The sequence below is a fragment of the Equus caballus genome, chromosome 16 (genome assembly GCF_041296265.1).
Source record: "Equus caballus isolate H_3958 breed thoroughbred chromosome 16, TB-T2T, whole genome shotgun sequence".
NCBI classification, from domain to species: domain Eukaryota; kingdom Metazoa; phylum Chordata; class Mammalia; order Perissodactyla; family Equidae; genus Equus; species Equus caballus.
The window spans coordinates 28,230,101-28,250,666 of record NC_091699.1 but is presented as its reverse complement, the minus strand read 5'-3'; the positions used below and the strand labels follow the sequence as shown (position 1 = coordinate 28,250,666).

Sequence of the window (20,566 nt, the reverse complement as noted above, 5' to 3'; positions counted from 1 at the left end):
GAATAGAGAACTAGATGGAGATGTGTTGATGATATTGTGTGTGTGTGTGTGTGTGTGTGTGTGTTCATATGTACATATTTACATTTGCTAGCTCTGTTGACAGAGAGTGCCCAGAAACAATGAAACCCCAATCATAATGATCACCCAGCACCCATATTTTGGTTTCCGAACACCATTCTTCACTAAATGGAACTAGAGCTACTTGGAGAAACAGCTGACTCCAGAGCTGGGGTAAGGAAAGCACAAGATGAGCCAGGAACACCTTGTGATTCCAGAAAGTAAGAAAGTGCTCAAAAAATCATGGAAGATGTCACAAGGATAGAGGTACCAGCTTGAAAAAGCTCCTCTGGTCAAAACTAGCCAATGTGAACGCCAAATTTTAAGAATCCATGAGTCCATACTGAAATAGACAGATAGATAGACACACAGATAGTGAGAGAGAGATAAATAGGTAGATAAAAATAGGGGAGAAAGGAACGCTCTTTCTTATAGTGGAAAGCCATCTAATAAATGTAGAAGGAATGCAGTTAGAAAATCACCATTTGTCAACTATCATAATAATCATCAATCAAAAACCGTAAGTGGATGCTAAAACCAGTGTATGAAAGTTTGAGGAGTATCAGGATATTTACAAAGACACAAGATACAAGATAAAGGAGAAAACAGGGACTTTACAGGGCAGAAACCGGGCAGATGTGACTTTAACCAAATGGTCCGAGTTAATATCAACAATAAAGGGACAAATTGATATCACGGGACTCCCAAGACGATGCGCCAAGAAGGAGGCACCAACATTTCTGTAGTATTCCTGCCCAAAATGTATGATCTGAATGCACACTCATGAAAAAACATCAGACAAACCCAAATTGAGAGACACTACGGAAGACCTGTTTTGTACTCTTCAAAAACATAGCATGTAAGACAAAAATTAACTGTTCTAAGGGAGACTAAAGAAATATGACAACTAAACTAAACATGACAACTCAGAACATTATCTTTGGCCTAACAATAACAAATGGTGAAAACTCACTTTGCCCCACCAAGTAGCCTGGGTCTGGGAGGGAAGGCATTGTTAATCCTTTCTAGTCAACCCTGCAACCCAGCCTTGTTAGCAATGACAGACCAACTAAACCGAGAGCAAACAAAACAGAGAATGACGGATTTACACAAAAGCCTCTGAGGTTACACAGCTTCTGTGACCACATCCTTGGGTCTTCAAATCATAACACTTCCAAGATGAACACATATTTACAGAAGATTGTACAAAATAATGGTTATTGGCAACAGAGGGCTTAAGTCTCCCACTTTCACTGCATTCAGAGAATCCCACTTGCTCTCTCAAAGCAGAACTGGACACTGCATTTAACCCAGACAGTTGTTGGAGACTCCCTGAGCACTGAATGGGAGACTAGCATAATGCAAAAAGGAGCCCAGTTCTCCAACCCAAGAAGCTTGAAGACAGGCATAAATATCAATGTGGGTGGCCTCTACAAATCTTTGAGAAAGAATTTCAGCGGAGTTGCATCGCCTGGTCGTTTAACATATATGCAAGCCATGTGGATAAAAACAATTGGCTGGAGAGAGAAACGACTATACTGATAACACAAGCCTCCAAAATGAATTTGTGGGTTTCTTTGTAGGTCTTGGTTCCCCATGCTTTTCCTGGGGAGAGCATTTCACCAAATGAGGTGTTTGTATAGCAAGTCCACTGGGCAAACAGGGAGATGCTCCAACGCTGGGGAGCCTGTGCGCTGGACATGGAGAGATGGTATGTTCCCCACATGGCCCGTCCCTGAGGGATTTTTGAGGATAATATTGACCATACGTGATTTTTCACCTTTTGCTCTCTCCTAAATAACTTTCGGTAGAATTGGGTAGAATGTGATTGTTCCAGAGTCGAGTCCAGAGGTCACAGAGAAAGGTGTTATATTTGTGACAAATCCTGCTTACGTTGACTAACCCACACCTGGGGGCACGGGGAAGATTTTTCCAAAGGTTTAAACTGTTAGAAAGAACTAAAGCATAACTCCTCTAAGCAATCTAGTGGCATTAAAGTATAGGAGCATCGCATTGTCTTCAAAAGGGAGTTTAGAAAGCAGGCTGTGAGACAGAAAACTAAAACCACTGTGGTATTTATGGTTTACAATGAGTACAAAAGGTACTACGGAGAAATTAAATTTAGTTTTCGAAATAGGTGCTGAGTAGATGTAATCAAAGGTGAGATGTGAAGTTGTGAAAAGGCCCTGGGGCAGGGAGAAGACACACAAAAAATCAGAAGTCAGGGCCAGTCTGGTGGCGCAGCAGTTAAGTTCACTTGCTCCGCTTCAGCAGCCCAGGGTTTACTGGTTCAGATCCTGGGCACAGACCTATGCACTACTTATCAAGCCATGCTGTGGTAGGCATCCCACATATAAAATAGAGGAAGGTGGGCATGGATGTTAGCTCAGGGCCAATCTTCCTCAGCAAAAAGTCTTCCTCAAAAAAAAAAATCAGAAACAAACACTGAATAAGTTGGAATTTGCTGTATCTCAGTACCAGATGTGAGGTAGGATGGGCAGAACAGCCTGTCTGTCCCAACCCAGGGCAGTTGGGGGCACAAGATGTGAGTGGAGAGCATGGGCTCCTCGATCAGCCGGGCTCCTCGATCAGCCAGGCTCCAAAGGTGCAGCCACGTGGGCTGGGAGGGCACTTGAACTAAGCGGGCCAAGATTCCCAGCCAAGCCCCAGGATGGGCCAGCTCAGGCTTTCTTATCGGGCTTGAGAGCCCCCAGGAAGGGAACACAGTCAGTGGCTATTATCACTTAGACAGTCAGGCTGGAAGGGAAGGGACGGAGATAACTCTGTTCCTCAGCAGCTCACCCTGCATATAAGGTTTGGGAACAAGACAAAGCTCTACCCCGTTCCTCGGGTGCCCCTATGATGCTCCGAGGCAGTGCTGGAAATCTGCAGGGGCATTTTTCACTGTCACAGTGTTTAGGGTGTGGACCAGACATGCTAGAAGTTCCACGATGCACAGAGTCCCATGCCATGAAGAATTATTCTGCTTCCAGCATAACTTTCACATATCCTGCCAGACATTTGTGAAAGTAAAATAACAAACTTGTTATAATTACCTGAGTGTAGACCCTAATTCTGTTTTACATATAAACACTAAGGGTTTTTTTGAAGTTTAAATAGACACAGATTGTACACCCATGCTCCTAGGAGCATTATTCAGAACAGTCAAAAGGTGGAAGCAACCCAAGTGTCCATCAATAGAAGAACAGATAAACAAAATGTGGTATACACATCTATACATACAGTGGAATCGTCCTCAGCTTTAAAAAGGAAGGAATTCTGACACAGACTACATCATGGATGAAGCTGGAAGACATCATGCTAAGTGAAATGAGCCAGATGCAAAAAGACAAATACTGTATGACTCCCCTTCTATGGGGAACCTGGAGTAGTCAGATTCACAGAGACAGAAAGTAGAATGGCAGCTGCCAGGAGGTGGGGGGAGTTGTTGTTTAATGGGCACAGCGTCTGAGTTTGGGGTGATGAAAAAGTTCTGGAGATGGCCGCACGATAAGGTACATGTGTTAATGCCACAGAGAGGTACACCTGAAACCAGTTTAAACGGTAAATTTTATGTTATGTATATTTTAGCACAATTAAAATCTCACACACACACACACAGAGAAGTGTGCAAATGAAAGGAAGTCTGCACTTCTTGTGTCAGAACTTAACCACAATCTGTTCACTACCGTGGAAAGTCGAATCGTGGACAGTGCTGCTGCTCACGGTGCCTGAGTCGCCGGCACCACCCTCCCGCACCCGGCAGCACGCACAGCCGGGGCATCAGGTTGAGTCTACAAGGAGGCGCAAGCATCTGGTGGCATCATGGTGTCTTCCAAGGTCACTGTGCCCGAGCATTTACATACTGATCCATACATTTTATTATAAATTATCTTCCTTTTATTTTTCTATTACATTACAGCATATATATTTTACAATTAAGTGTATATGTATATAAATATTATTTATGAATTTCATTTCACAATAGTATTGGTGGCATTTCAAAATATCTGTTAAAAAAAAAAATTAAAAGAAGGTGTAGGCCTGGCTGTGCTGTAGATGGGAACCACTGCTCTGGTCTCAAGGCACAGATAGCAGCAGCAGCAGAGTAACTGTTGAAGACATCGCTGTAAGGACAAGACCCATTAAGTCTCTATGAATTTCATGTAAGCACCATTTTGCAAGAATTAAAGTCCTTATGGCAAAGGAGGTCTGGGGGTAGTTTTCCCCCTCCCCTGAAAAGGAAGAAATCTAGTGGAAAACTAGAAAACCCAACTCTTCTTACGGATGAAACACACACGCACACTTAAAATAATCAAATTCGTGCCTGGTAATAAACTCAGACACAGACAAGGTGAACCAGAGAACATGTTTTCCAGTCATGGGAATCACTGCATCATGTCAAAAGAGATTAGAATTTGACTGCGAAGGGCACAGTGTGTCAAGTGCAATTACACATATATTATTTCTCTATTGTGATCATCCTTCTTTCCATCTCAACACCGGGACATGATTAATATTTACATACTATCCAAATGGGGAATATGACTTACCAGAAACCATACTGAACATTTCAAATAAAGATCACCCTTTGCCAAGAGAAAATCCTGCCCAGCTGTAGATTTCTCATTTGCAAAACATAAGAGCAATGAAATTCCATTACTTAGAGAAACTGGCTGTTCCACCAAACCCTTGGCAACGGAAGCTGTACTTATCTTTTTGAACAATAGTCTCAGATAATGTATTCTCTCAAAAAAAAGACAGTAAGTACGCATTTGAGCTCTTGAGAAAGCATTCTTGCCCAACAAATTCCTCTTAGAGAAAAATCCACTCCTCTGACCCCTGACCTGGGAAGTACAAAGACTGACCCTAAGACACGCAGCAAAAAAGTTCAAGTTTAAGAATGCTTCAAAGAGTCAACGTGGATGGAACAATGTTAATAACATCCTTAAAACAAAATCAAGTGTCCTTTTAATATGTAAGTTACCACACTGCACCCACTCCCTCAGAAAAATGACTCTTACACCCTAATTCGTTCAGTCTGTTTTCCTTGCGAGATTTAACTGTATATTTTCCTGAGGATATAAATTAGCCTGGAGTATACTGCTTTGCACATTGAGGAATTCACCCAAATGAGACTGGAAAAGCAAGCCTTTGTTCTCTGTCTTCCCAATGCTCCTTTCCCCAGGAGAAGCACATGGCCAAATTCCAGTGGGTTCCATGAAACTTCACTCACGGCTTATCTCATGGTCAGAGTTCCCACTTGGTCCAAGGTTTTGAAATGGGCCATAAAAAGACTCATGAAATACAGACGCTACACAAATGTGTTTGGAAGAACAAACAGCCAGTGGCATCCATGCTGTTTTTCCAGTTTCCGATTTAATGTGTCATATTATGGCTATGGCCCACGGGTGAGTTTCTGGTGAGATTCCACATATCATCTTGGATTCTCATATTTAACTTTTTTCTCCTAGGAGATCCAACAAATTTAACCCATGTATTTACTCACTACAAGAGCGATCAAAACAGTCAAAACTACCAGCAAAAGAGTTATCTGTATCAAACTGTGCAACAAGAGCCCATATAAGGAGGCATGAATATTTCTTTTCCTTTCAGCAACTTGGAGCATCCAAGGACACCGTGTGACCCTATTCCATAGTGTTGTACAGTGGGCCTGAGAGACCCACCTCCCCCAGCGTAAATCTATAAACCAGCTATACGAAAGTTTGAAATGATGAGAGAAGTACTGAAAATGAAGAAGCTGGTGGCGATGTGAGAGACCATCCTTAACATCAATCTCTGCCTGCACATCACAGGACAGTCAACTCGTACAACTGACAACAGGCAAAGAAGACAGAGACAAAAGAGAGAACAATGCATTCGTAGAAATAATTGTGTGCTGTGAGCTCTGAGGACATGAGAACGACTCCAATGCTGACACATTTATACCCTGGTAACCAAGATGAACCGAGTCACAATTCGTAGCACAGGGATTGCTCATCTGGTTTCAACTAACATACAACTCTCCAACGGTTTTCACACAAAGCTATAACTGAAGCATCCAAACAGATGCGAGGCTGCGTGAAAAGAGCCAAATTGTGTGCATGCCACTCATGATCTGGCTTCTCTATATTTAATATAAACAAAAACTTAACACCGAGGCAATCAACACTCAATCTGGTCCCACACAATCAGAGAATCTTGCCTCCTGTGCAACCATCCACCAGTGTAGGCCTTCCTCCCCCAACAAACATCCTGTATTGAGCCGGATGAAGACGGAATGGCATTCACCCTATTAACAGACACTGGCCAGTGTTCACATACCTCAATAATCCTGTCATGAATTTGCAGGCCTCCGTCCTTGGCTGCCGGCCCACTGTCAACTATTTTGGATACAAAGATTCCTTCACTGGACGATCCATCTTGGTTATCCTTTGGGTTAAAAAAACACATGCATGAATGTTAGGCATTAAGTTGGTCATGAAAATAAAGCTTACACTCTTAAGACAGTAATGGACTCTTGCTGGTGTCAAAAGTGGCTTGCGGTAAAAGCCATTTGTTTCCCCTAATTTCTATTTTAAACTAAAATTAACACATATGCATTGTGAAATACTGCAAACCATACCAAAAGTCGCTGCCATTTCCCACCCATTGTCCTTCTTTCCCTACATAGCATCTATTTGCAATTTATGCATCCTTTCCGAAACATCTGAATGTATCATTTTCCTAAACACATACCTATTCCTTTTTTATGCGTGTAAATGTGTATGCGCTCCCCATTCTTGCATACCTTGCCTCTTTCACTTAACTTTAAAAGTCTTGGAGATTTTTTCACTATTAGTGCCATCGTCTACCTTACTCCCTTAAGCGGTTGAACAGTATCCCAACACAGGGATAATCAGCACTGTTTCCAGATGTTGCTATTAGAGACAGTGCTGTCTCTAAAACCTTCCAGTATTTTGAAATATCTTTGCTGGTATATGCCTGGGGTAAATCCCTAGCAATGGAACTGTTGGGTCAAAGGACATGTACATTTGATGGAGACTGCCAAAGTACCCTTCAGAGTGTTGGTACCGACAGCTCACTAGACCCACCTCCTCACCAGCATAGAGGATTATTAAGCTTTTAAACATTCACTAATCTGACAGTGAAAATAGGTATTTTATTTTTGTTCTGATTTGCATCAGAAAAGCCCACCACCACTACCCCAATCCTAATAAATTCTGATCTCCAATCTACTCAAATCCCTTTAGATCTTTCAAAGTCCACACTGAAACTTTCTGGGAGAGAAGACAGCTCCCTGCTCAAACTCCTTCCTTTATTTAAAGTCAAAAGGCTCTAACAAGCTCATAAAAAACCCTCACAGCTTGTTCACAAACTTCTTTCCAAACAGAACTGGGATGAACTCTCTCCAAGTGTGCGGATTAAATTTCTAGCGAGATGGATTTATAAATCAAATGACACAAGCACGTATTGTTCCTGAACAAAAACATTTGAAAAGTAAGTTCAGGATATTCCACAAAAGCTCCAAGATGTACCATCATGGTAAATTCCTTGCCATAATGCCGTAAGATCTATTTCATATAATGATTTCTCTGCGTGCAAATATACAAAAAATCCATTCGTTAAAAAGTAACTGTGAAAATACATTCTCCTCTTTAAACAACAACAAAAAACCCTCTATAGTCTGAAGAGGGAAATAGAAGACTCTGAATGTGGTTAAAACCACCCCTTCAAGCACAGGCTCAGTAAGCAAGGGAAGGAAAACGCACACTCCCCACCCTTCTCTCTCCCTCTCTCTCTCTCACACACACACACACACACACACACACACACACACAATACCATGTTATAAATATAATTCAAAAGAAACCAAAATCCTAACCTAAAATGAGCATTAGGTGTTCTTCCCCACATGACAAGGATAGGTCTCTAACTGCCATCTGGATTCTATCAACACTCTTCCAAGAGAGAAGGGCCAGCGAGACTGTGGGTGCTGTGCTGGATCAGCTCTCCACCAAAGGGATCCCTGCCCAGCATCACAGCGCTCTGCACAGGCCTACTGCACACTAACCCTTTACCGTCTGAATGTCTGTCTGTCTCCTTTCCCTCTCACAGCTGCCTTCCTAACGCACTAGTCCCCACACATGTGCGGAGCTCCCCACATGCGTATCTCGAACGTCAGTACAAAGCTACACAACAGCTTCCAGTTCTGGAGCACATACTAGCGACCGGGTAGCGGGTGCTCTACATCCACCGTTTAATTCTCACAACCACCACAAATGGAAGTACAGCCAAGCCCTGCATCACAATGACAGACCACATACACAACAGGGGTCCCATAAGAGGAGTACCATATCGTCTAGGTGTGTAGTAGGCTACACCATCTAGTTTGTGTAACTACCCTCTATGATGTTTGCACAACGACAAAATCGCCTAACAACGCATTTCTCAAAACATGTCCCCGTCGTTAGGTGATACATGACAGTACTATTACCCATTTCATAGATTAAAAACCTGAGACAAAGAGGTTAAGTAACTTACCTAAGATCAACACAGCTAAAAAGTGGCACAAGTCACTTTCAAATTAAAGATAGGCTGACTCAACATTATCTCCCATTGAGAAAAATCTCAAAAATGTACATGAATTCAGAAGTCTAACATTCCAGGCTATGGAATATTCCACCAGAGGAGCTTGAAGAGTCTCAATGGAACACGAAGGATTTATGGACAAGCTTGAGTTCCCTAAGAGGTGATGTCAATATATCAAACAAGAGAGCTGTGTTTACTCCGATTTAACTGCTTTGCATTTCTTGGCTGGAGAAGAAGAGGCAGATAGGGGAGGGGATTTTGGCTTTAGTTTGATTTGCAGAATACTACATCGTGCACAAGTAATTTTTCTTAAGGAACTTCAGAAAGTTCAAGCAAAAAAAAAAAACCAGAGAGGAACAGGCAAGAGCAAACACCACAATTTAGGTTAAATGAAGACAGCGGCAGGGGGTGGAAAAGAATGCAAAAAATACAGAAAGCCCCAAATCAAAGAAAACCAAATCAAGTCCATGCTTGAGAGCTAGATTTTTCTCTTCAAAGATATCTCTCTATTCTTAGCGTGTTTGGCTCCTCTTCTCACACATTTTAAGTTAGAGCTATTTATCAAGGGGAACCAACGTGACTTGGGATTTGTTTTGTTTTGCTGGCTTGAGAAAAGGAAAAATGGAAGGGACTGTTTTCGTCCCAGGGGTACCTGATAAGGAAGAACACTTGCCAAAGGCTGAAGGGCAAAGTCTGATGCGCCAGGCTGGCTGCTGTTTCTTTAGGGATATGAGAACTAAGGAATGAATCATGTGATTTTGCTACGAGCATTACGTATTGCATCACGCAATGAAAAGCCTTATGTCAGTGCCCCCCGGCTGGGCTTCTGTCACAACCCAACCGAGCATCTAACACAGGAATTCCTTGGGAAACACACACGTCATCTGTTCTGCGTTCTACTTCCAGCAACTAACAATGAGTGTGCAGTGTTGCTCATCTTGGTGTGGTAGCACGTTCTCAGTGACCTGCCAGATTTCCAGGCAACAATGCAGAACACATTTAGGTTTAATTACACTATTTCAACTCATCACGACAAGTTTTAAAAAACACTATGGCAAACACATGCATATGGAATTAAATTTTCCTCCAGGGGACATGGGTGTACTTCTTGCAAAAAGACCACATAAACTGAGAACACTTACGAATGCTACAGAATTCAGTCTGGTTTGTACTTTAATCACTTTTTTAAAAGAAAAAGAAAATAACCTAAAACATGTCCTTTGATAAGCACAAGAAAGAACCATATTCCATATTCCAGGGAGGCCGGGAGTCTCCTTTCACCCCTGGGGAGGTGCAGAAACTAAACACCATCTTCACCAGCTTTCACATATAAACTACTACTCCAACATAGTAGATTTTCCAGCAATCACAGAGCCAGAGGCACAGGGCTCCAGTTCAAGCATTTTACCAACACAGAGCTCCCTTTTCCTACAAACCCTTTGGTGTGAGACAGAGAATACAGACCTTCCTGGTTTGGGCTCTTTTGGCTATGTGAGCTTCTGAAACAACTACGATGAAGGGAATCTTAATTTACTGAAGCTGTTTCTTAAAACTGGCAACATGGGTGGGGAGAGGAGGAATAATAATTATGAGAGTAAACCAAGTACAGCCAACTCTCTGTTATTCATGCTAAACGGCAAAAATGCCATTCCCATTCTGGCTGGCAGGTTGGAGAACATGGTAGGTCCCGGTCCTGTTGTTTGCTGGGGCCAATTAGAGACTCAGTCCCAGTTCACTCCCTTGCCCCCTCCCAGAGCTGGAAAGTGCCGACTCCTGGCAGCCAGGACTAAATCAGAGTAGCACACCTCAGTCAACTGGTAGAAGGGAAAAGTTAAAAAATACCAACCTGACATAACTCTACAGTGTGTTAAGAATTCCACCGAGGGGCTGGCCCCGTGGCCGAGTGGTTAAGTTCGTGCGCTCCGCTGCAGGCGGCCCAGTGTTTCGTTGGTTGGAATCCTGGGTGCGGACATGGCACTGCTCATCAGACCACGCTGAGGCAGCGTCCCACATGCCACAACTAGAAGGACCCACAACGAAATATACAACTATGTACCGGGGGGCTTTGGGGAGAAAAAGGAGAAAAATAAAATCTTTAAAAAAAAAAAAAAAAAAGAATTCCACCGAGATGATGGGAGAAACACAACATGGTATGTGTGCATGGCTGGGGCTCAGCAAAGTGGGAATGCCCCCTGTCCCCCCAACCCACCTTCATTCACATGTTTTAATCTCATCCTCTAAAATGTCCTTTACGTGACTGTTTTATAAGGCAGATAATGGATTGGTTCAACAGTTTAATGACTACGTATCACCTATACTGAGCTGTCATTTCTTACAATAAACTGTGCTTGTTTATTTGTTTTTGAAACCATTGGCTTTGGCTTGGCCAAGAGCAAGGGGGACTTACCCATAATTCTCCTCGTGTCTCTCCCTTCCACTGAAGCTAGGTGTTGGCCACTCACTGCCAAGGTAATTCAAACTCCTAATCCCAGGACTTACTGGATCAAGACTTTTCGGATCAGGACCCTGTCTTCTTCTGCAGCCTCTGTCTGACCACTTACTGCCCCCCTCAACTCTAGCCATGCTCTGCTACCAGCAGCTCCCCCGGGTCTCAATTCTGTCCCTGTTCCAGGCCTTGTATGGCCTTCCCTGGGCCCGCCTACCTTCTTTTAGGTCAGTGATCTGAAAAGATGGGTACATGCCCAAAACGCGTTGGAACAACAAAAGAACATTTCAGAAATTTTACTCATACCCATTTTAGTTTCATTGTTTAAAATGCTTCCTTTTGCATGTAACTTTCAGAAGGCAGCCAACATTAGTTTAGTAGTGAATATATATATACTATTTATAGTTAACTAAATATGCTCAATTTTTTTACAGTTAAGAGTGCTCAAGTCAATATATTATATATAGACCTCTGATCTAGCAAACTCCTACTCATCCTTCAGAACTCAGCTCCAGGGCCGGCCCCGTGGCTGAGTGGTTAAGTTCATGTGGTCCCATTCGGCAGCCCAGGGTTTCGCCAGTTCAGATCCTGGGTGCAGACCTAGCACCGCTCATCAAGCCATGGTGAGGCAGCGTCCCACATAGCAGAGCCAGAAGGACCTACAACTAGAATATACAACTATATACTGTGGGGGGGGGGGGGCGGGGGCTGGGGGGTGGGGGGGGAGGAGCATTTGGGAGAAGAAGAAGAAACAAAAAAGAAGATTGGCAACAGATGTTAGCTCAGATGTGTGCCAATCTTTAAAAAAAAAAAAAAAAGAATAAAAAAAAAACAAAGAACTCAGCTCCAATGGCCCTGTCCCAGGACACCTCCTCCCCTAGAATTCAGTGACCCCTAAGATGTCTTTAGGCAGACCCAGACACAGAGTATACCACTGACAGCAGTGCCATCCTCTCCTAACTCATCAGTCTCCCCATCTAGACGGGAGCTTCATGAGCATGGGGCAAGCATTAGCCGCGTCTGGATGGCTAACATCTTATTCTTTAGAATTCAGCTTACTCTCTCTCTTGCCTGATTACCCTAGCCAACGAACCACCTTGCTCCTGGGTATCTACCATATGCCATCCTCCCATTTTTTCCTTCACCATCATCACTTTTCCCAATCTGTAACTACTGTATTTACTTGTTTCTTGCTTGATGTCCCTGCCAGGACATAAACTCAAGGACCACAGGGACCTATGTCCCTGGCCTCCATGGTATCTCCCAGCCCCTAGCAAGCGGCCCGTGTTCAATACTTATTTGTTGAATGAGTGAATTTGATTTTCTTTTCTTTTCCTTTGACTATTTTCCTTTTAAGCCTATAAATGAGGAAATGGCCAGCAAAAGAAACAAGCAAGAGATGACACTGGTTCAGATAATCCCACTTGAAAGGGGAGATCCTGAAACACATCCTCTGCCACCTCCCCAGAGCCCTCAGCAGACGTTTTCCTCGCGGTGAAACTGACAGATTTGAATTTGTTCTCCTCTTTCTGCAGGAGGGGCTAACGACAAATGGGGTGGACAAAAAGCTGCAGTGGGAGGAAAAAGCAAAGGGATGCAATAACCCACAAATTAGCAAATCGTCCCTGACTAATGAAGAGCTGACAGAGCAGAACCCCAGACCAGACTTCCAGACTTAGAGCCACTCTCCAGCTCAGAGACTTAGTCACAACCGCACACATCTCACACAACTTTCTTCAGCTCATTTGCTACACAACCAGACAAGCACCCAAAAGTTAAACAGTGTAGATTAGCTTTTGTACCACCAGGACAATGCTATAGGAGACCACAACTAAGCAAAAGTGCCTGAGTGTGAAGATCTTAGATAAACAATGAACTCTCTAATTACAGAGAGCAGAACAAGGTGAGCGAGGTTTCCTATCCTAACCCCCCAAGCCTTGACTCCTCTTCCAGCTACATCGGGGAAAGGAAAAACACATTTCAGCAATTAACATACCACACACGGCCGGCCACCAATAATATTGAACCCCAGGGAGCCAGAGTCCCGATGCAGGACGAGTGTCAGGCTTTTGGTTTCTTCACCCTGTAGGGAACAAATAAGTTCAAAATTGTATTTATAAACAGGAAGCAGACGGTAGGAATTTTCTTTCTATCTAAGTGGACTCATGGACTACCAAGCTATCATTAAAAATCCTAATTGGGAATCTCTTGGGAAGTTTAACCAAGGAAACTTTTGGCGCCCAAGCTGAAACTCTGTCCTGTGTTGAGGAGGTTACACACATTCCGAGATACTGGCTAGCCCTGGAGTGACCACCTAAGAACCCTGGGAGATGTCCAGACATGCCTAATGAACATTTTCCACCAATGACTCCTTAGTCTGCAAATGCACCTCTCCTCTGACCTCCCCATTGTATGCTGGCTGTCTAGACAGCTACTTTCTATCTTTTTCTGGGCCATTCTCAACAGCAGCATTCATGTTATGTCACGAAAGGTTCAAATGGCAGTCCTCTCGGAAGTCTGAGCGTATGCACGGCCCGTCAATAGTCATCTGTGTTTGGGAGACTTGGGGGAAAAATAGTTCATGAAAAGTCAGATGCAACATGGAGGGGGAACATTAAAATCCTGAATCTTACTGAAAGGGGGGAGGAGGCATTTTCACAAAGTAATTACTGTCCAGTATATAGGAGATGCAGAGCGGTTAAACAGAAAACACTCTGTTTAAGAGAGGCTGGCCAACGTGAACCGCTTTAAATCAAACAGGTAGAAGTCGCCCAGGGAGGTCTCACAGGAGCAATGTTCAACAGTCAAAGGGATGGAGAGGCCAGGGCACCTCAACTAACACTCTCAAGTAACAGATGAATAAAAATAGATTTCACCTTATGCGCGAACTGTCACTTAACAGGCTTCCACATACACATTAAACTGGCTGATACACCTCTGACATGTTTCCAATTACTGGAACGGTACACAAAACTTCACATGTACTGACTATAAACTTGCAATTGCTTCACTCACATTTTCTCATTAAAGATGGCAATATTTAAACACGGTATTTTTAAAAAATATGAAATAATTTAACTATGGGCTTTTTAAAAACAACACTGACAGCTGATCACAAAAGAGATTTGATCCTGGTATTGACTGCTTCCTGATTTAAACTCTTCCCTTCTACTTTTTCTGAGGAAATAAGTCGCAACATTTAAATGGCATGAATGCAACTTATCTGATTCGGCCACACTGGGAAAGAAAACCACTCTTTCTGACCTGCAGTGCCCATTGGTTTTTCTGGAGCCTTGCTTCATTTATTGCTACAGTTGTCGATAGACAACTCTGGTTCTATATTTGGTCAGGAGAAATGTGCCCAACATGGCCTATATATATATATATAAAAGACTAATAGGCCACAAGGTGTAGAATTATCTCCACGTTTAAGATTCTTAGTAACCCTAGCTATTCCTCATGACTAGTTAGTATACAGAATTCAAAATATTCTCAAAAATTTCATGTAAGCCTAAGCATCAATTACTAAAACCCTGTAAAAACAAAAAAAAATGATAACTTATTAGAAAAAGGCAGTTTCTGATGAAAGAACTAGGCATCCTATAAGAACAACACAACAAAATATTCATTTCTGCAGGGTCATTCCTTGATATATATAATGGAGTATTTTAATTTAAAAGAGACACAAGTGCCTATTAAGCTACCCTACTTAACAAAAAACAGCAGGGCCTCTACAATGATAATCTATTTACTGATTTTTTTTTTTCAGTTTTTCCAGTACACAGCATCACCATCCAAAGCATGTATCAAAGCCATCAACCTTGATAGCTGAGCTGCAACAAGCTAACAGGCAGAAACTTTCACTGCTGTAACAGAATAAACATTCAGAATCAATCAAATAGTTTTGAAATGTAAACACGAGGATCTGCAAACTGAAACAGTTTCTACCATTCTGCCCTGGAAACCGAAAATCTTGGTAAGTCCATTTCTTGCTTTGCTTTCTGAGAGGGGTGAAAAGTTAGAAATACACGGGCATTTGAGTGAGTTATTGTACGCATCTTCCATTTCTGGTTTTCATAACTAATCAGTGGTAGAAACTGCACAGTTATACAGTAATCCAAGGCAGATGGCTCCAGTCTGACAATCTCACATGATGCACAGAGGAGAACGCACCATCAAATCATTAAAAAGAATAGTTTTCAATCTGCTGCGTCAAAAACACTTATTCTTAAAAAAAGAAAAAGAAACACAAAGAAATCTTATTATATTGCATGAACAATGATAACAGCTAACATTTCTCAGCTGCTTACTATATACCAGAAATTATACTGAGCATTTAAGTGCTTTACTTCATCTAATAATCCAACCAATCTTGTCAACGGGCAGTGTTCCCATCCTCGTGATACTGGTGGGAAGACTCAGGGAGAGGAATTACAAAAGCTGTCCCACGTCAAAGAGCTGGTAAGCGGTCCAGCTGGGATTTGAACCGATGTTCTGCAAATCCAGACCTTAATTCCTCTTGTATACTACTCCATTTTAGTGTGGAATGTAGAACAGAATGCCATGTAGGCTAGCTTCGGTCCCTCCCAAGATGGTTCAATTGTTGGAGTTCCAAAAGGTTCCGTAAAGGAACTCATTATAGGAGGTCTAACACAGGACACCAATGTCAGAACAAAACTCCAAACTGTTCACTGAACTATTTCTCTCCAGGAGACCCAATATGAAAGGCCCCAAGATACCTAAATCTAGCCCCAGCCTCAAAGATCTCTCTTGAGACAAATGAGACAAGGTCTGAAAAACAATACTCCTCAGCCTAATAGTAGTTTGCAAGGAACAGTTTGGAACAATCAAGTTGACCATCTACACCTCCTTGCCAGATGCAATCACTGGAAAGAAAGAAGGGGTGTTCTCATTTTCTACAAGCTTCTTGACCTAGTGCGCTGTCCAGGAGGGTTAGATTGGCTTTCGCTGGCATTGCCTATTTTAGGAATGATTTTCAGTAGCGAGCCAACATGTGGAAGATTCAACACATGACGCTGGGAGCGATAAAATAAGAGAAGTTCTAAGCTCTGTCTGGGTTGAATTCCTTCCATTTCTCCATCTAACTACCAAAGATCATTTTCTCTTCTCTGACACCCTGAGCTTGAGCCTGGTTTTTCCTTTCCACTCCCCTCACCCCAAACAACCTCAATTCCTTCAGTTTAATTTCTAATTTTTCAGAAGAAATATTCATAAACACTGGACTTCACACAAGATATTTAACATGTTGACATGAATTCCTGCTTAAACATTTAACCTGTTCCTGGGCTCCAAATGGCTCAGGATAGAATGGATTTTAGTGATTCTCATCAATCATATTCCACCGACTGAAGAGACGTAAAAATGGGATACGGGCAAATACTCTCAACAACGCCGCTTTCCCAACTGTTCACAGACATTACGTTAACAGTGGCATCTTTCACCTGAGGGAAAATTTAACCAATATTCTTCTGATTTGGTAGTTTATCATAACCTATGCTTTGAAATTTTCTCTATGGCCTGATGTAGTAAAAGAAAGAGGAGAAAGCTCTACTTCACATAAAGAACAGGTTAACCAACACATCAGCTTCTGAAGCAGGCATTGTATCAATGCTCTACACCCAAGAAACTGAGGCTCAGAGAAATTCATACATTTGGTTAAGATCACACACCTGCAAAGTGGGAGAGCCAGGACTGAAACCAGGGCCTATGGGACTCCAATGCTCATGCTCTTTGTACTCTGCTGGTATATTTTTGCATCCTATCCTAAAACCCTTTGCCTCAAAAGACTGAGCCTTCACATTAAAATGTCATAAAGGATTAGACATCGAATTAGTTTTGTAATTAGAATTTTTGGGGGATTTTTGTTCTTGGTGAGGAAGATTGGCCCTGAGCTAACATCTGCTGCCAATCTTCCTCTTTTTGCTTGGGGAAGACTGTCCCTGAGCTAACATCTGTGCCCATCTTTCTTCATTTTGTATGTGGGATGCCACCACAGCATGGCTTGATGAGCAGTGGGTAGGTCCGCACCTGGAATCTGAACCTGCAAATCCTGGGTTGCCAAAGCAGAGCACACAAACCTAACCACTATGCCACCAGGCCAGTCTCTGTAATCAGAGTTTTAAGCAAGGCTTCTTTGGACTCCACAATAATAGTTGCAAAGCTTAAGAGTATCTTAATGAAGGGCATCATAAGAGTATTATGCCCCTGCCAGGAACAGGGTAATGATTAAGGTCCTGGACTCCAGAGTCAGAACCCGAGATCGATTTCATTCTATGGATGGGGATGATAACAGTTTCTATTCACATCACAGGTTACTACGAAGCATGAACGAAACAAATGATGGCTGCCCCGTGCCTCAGTACAGGGCCTGGCCAATACTCCATGCTCAGAACACAAGCAGGACACAGTATGGGGTGGACATTAGCAGAGCTCAGCACTGAGGCCAAAAATGAAAGGAAAACAAAGAAATCTTATTATATTGCAGGAACAATGATAACAGCTAACAATTCTTGGCTGCTTACTGTGTGCCGGAAATTATATTGAGCATTTGAGTGCTTTCTTTTACCTCATAAACTACTCTGCCACAAAATCCAAGCAACGGAAAACGTCTAATCCTAAATCAACTTAGTCAATCTAAAGCAAGTTTGGGAGGGCTGGGACCTTGAAGTTAAGCAAATAAGGAGAGTTATACATTCATTGCAACATCCGGCCATCTGACGGGGGCTACTGCCACAGACACGTTTCTCTCTTTCCCAAGTCTGCAGGAAAACTGGCACCTCCCAAGAGGACTGCTGAAGAGCCAGGTGACAGTTTTTCTTCTGGAGGTGGTGGGAGGGAGAGACATGATAAAGACGACAGTGGGAGCAGCTTAGCACGGACCTTCAGTGGAGCAGAGATGGGACAGGCAAATGACACTGACTAGGTGGGCTGTGGGCCAAGAGGAGGGGAAATCAGACACAGGACACACCCAGGCCTGGAGGGAGAAGGCCACAGGAACAAAGGGGATGGGGAAATAGATGTTGGCTCACAACAGGATAAACATCAAGTGCAAGAAACTGTGGACATGGACGTGGACAGCGGCAGGAGAAGAAGCTGGAGGGATGGGCAGCACGAGCTACTTGGGGATTGCCGAGACATTAGGGACAACTCCGAGTTCTGCCAGGTCAGTGGGTCTTGGTGGGATGGGAAGAAAAGAAAGGTGAAGAATAGAGAAAACACAACAACAACAAAAACGGAAGTGAGATGGCACCTCCTCGGCAGCTCTTCCTGGAGCTGCCCCCTATTCTATTACTTTTCCCAGAAGGCACATGTCTCTTTCCTTCAGGAGCCAGCACCTAGGAGAGCCAGGAGCTCTCACCAAGCCTGGGGTGGGCGATGGAAAAGGAAGATGCCTATCATATTCTGGAGTTCAATGACATCCCTGTCATCTTGGGGCAGAGCAGAAAGCCCTAACAGATCCTCAGCACTCCGGTCTCCACCCCAGAACCCAACTCAAGGGTAGCTGGGCCCCTGGCACCGTTTAGGGTCTCCTTGGGAGGTGCTTCGGTCTTCAGGATTGAGAAAAGGCAGAGAGATATCAACCTTGGAGAAGGGGATGTGGCATCAAGACCTAAATAATGGCATGAGCCAGCCACAGCACCTACGCCAGTCAGACACAAGCAGAAATGGAAGCTCAGTGTTCAGAACATACACTCGATTTCGCTTAAAATGAGCTTTGCTATCATATTCGAACACATAACTACTGGATCAATGTTAAAATTACTCGATTCATAATCTGCTCAGCTTTCAACTCAAGGTCTAAGTGGACAAGAATTCGGGAGGAAAATAAAAGTCATCCTGCAAAAGCAAAAATCAAATGTTCTTTGTCAAAAAGACACCTCATGGTGACTGTTTTTCTTTTTAAGCATCTAAGAATGCAAACTGTCTTTATGGGCAAAGTCTCTTTTCTTTTTAGTATTATTCTGTCACTGTTCTCCTCCAAACAATCTGGCCTCAGAAGCTTGGACCTGTGCCATCTCCTAATCGGTGTGGCGGCCCCCGGAGCCCGTCCTTGCCACTGTCAATGTGGATTCTGTCTAAAAACTCCTTTCCGCCCAGTGATGGGCGTTGCCCGATTATTGCTGCTGTGGGGCTCACAGCTGAGAACTGGCTAGACTGGAAAGCTGCCCAGCGGGTTTTGAGAACTATAATTGACTGACCGCTAGTCTGTGTATCTGGGCTGACATGACACCTCTCAGCCTCAGATTATGCAAAGCTCTCAGAGACTCACACAGCTGGGAAACAGTTCTGTCTGTTGACTAGTGACAAGAAAGCGCAAAAATGTGCAGGGGTGGGGGCTGGGGAGACCAGGAGGCAGAGCTGGCTGCCAGAAATTCCCTTGCGAAGGAAATGGGGATGTCTTCACTTGCTACACGAAGATGTTTTTGTCCTCTTTGTCATTCAAACTATGCTTCTAATGGTGAAGCGGCTTGCACCAACCTCCCTGTAATTCAACCTCCAGTTCTAAAGAAAGGATTCTTGGAGGAAGAACAGAAGAGGAAACTCTTCTGTTCAAGCCCAAGACTGAAGACAGTCATGGGGATGATGCTTGAAAATGGATGAGACAGTCAACGGAAGTACTAGCGGCACGGCTCTCTCACCAAAATAGGTATAGAGGGGGTGAAACGAGACAAAAGGCATGAGGGAACAGGCAGAAAATAACAAAGAAATAGCTTTTCCAGAGTCATAATATCTGTAGAATAGTATATACTCATCCATAAGCCAAACAAGATATTTTTGAAAAATAATGTAAGAGAAATAAGCAAAGATTTACAGTACTTCCCCAGGCCAAAAATACACAGACATTTTCAGTCTGCTACTATATTTAAATAACCTGAGAAATCCCTAAGTGTCTACTCCTCTGGTCCCATGAGTTCGATTTCAAGTTTGCATCTCTGATTTTTACCATGAACTCATCTGCTTTTCTGGTGAACGTCCACAAGCAACACTCCACCAACCAACAAACCAACAACAAAGCTCACTTAAGGTGCTACACAGCATTTTCACACCTCCACCTGATGGACTACAAAGTGGTTTCAGTTTTTGAAATTTAAGCATCCAATTACCCAGCCTGAAGCATCTTCTCCCCCCTCCCCACCTCCGGGAATCAGAAAGTCTACCCAGCTGTGACACGCTAGGTTCTCGCCAGGAGGAAGGCAGGCGCTCTGTCGGGCTGACCTCTGCTCAGTTGTGTTAATTTCCATGGGACAAACACGAATACACCCAACAACCCAGTAAGCCTCCTCTTAGTCATGAGCTTTACCCTTTACATCTTAGCCCAGAGCTGCTGCCCAGATGGAGTGACACTGACTGACTATCCCTCTTTCACATGGTTTCCACCACTGACAGAGGACAGAAACCCAGAGAACGGGTCACGCAGGGGCAGCACGAGGTTCACAATGAAACTTGGAC

The 20,566-nt window shown here is 43.3% G+C and overlaps 1 protein-coding gene across 1 annotated transcript in view; it reads right to left on the bottom strand.

The window, feature by feature from the left end:
• PDZRN3 (PDZ domain containing ring finger 3) overlaps positions 1–20,566 on the bottom strand; it is a 234,540-nt gene that overhangs the window by 198,768 nt on the left and 15,206 nt on the right. Inside the window, exons 2-3 of the mRNA XM_014731454.3 lie at positions 13,092–13,178; positions 6,382–6,489 (exon numbers count right to left, since the gene is read on the bottom strand). Coding sequence (XP_014586940.3) covers positions 6,382–6,489; positions 13,092–13,178 — 195 coding nt within the window. The remainder of the gene's footprint in view (positions 1–6,381; positions 6,490–13,091; positions 13,179–20,566) is intronic.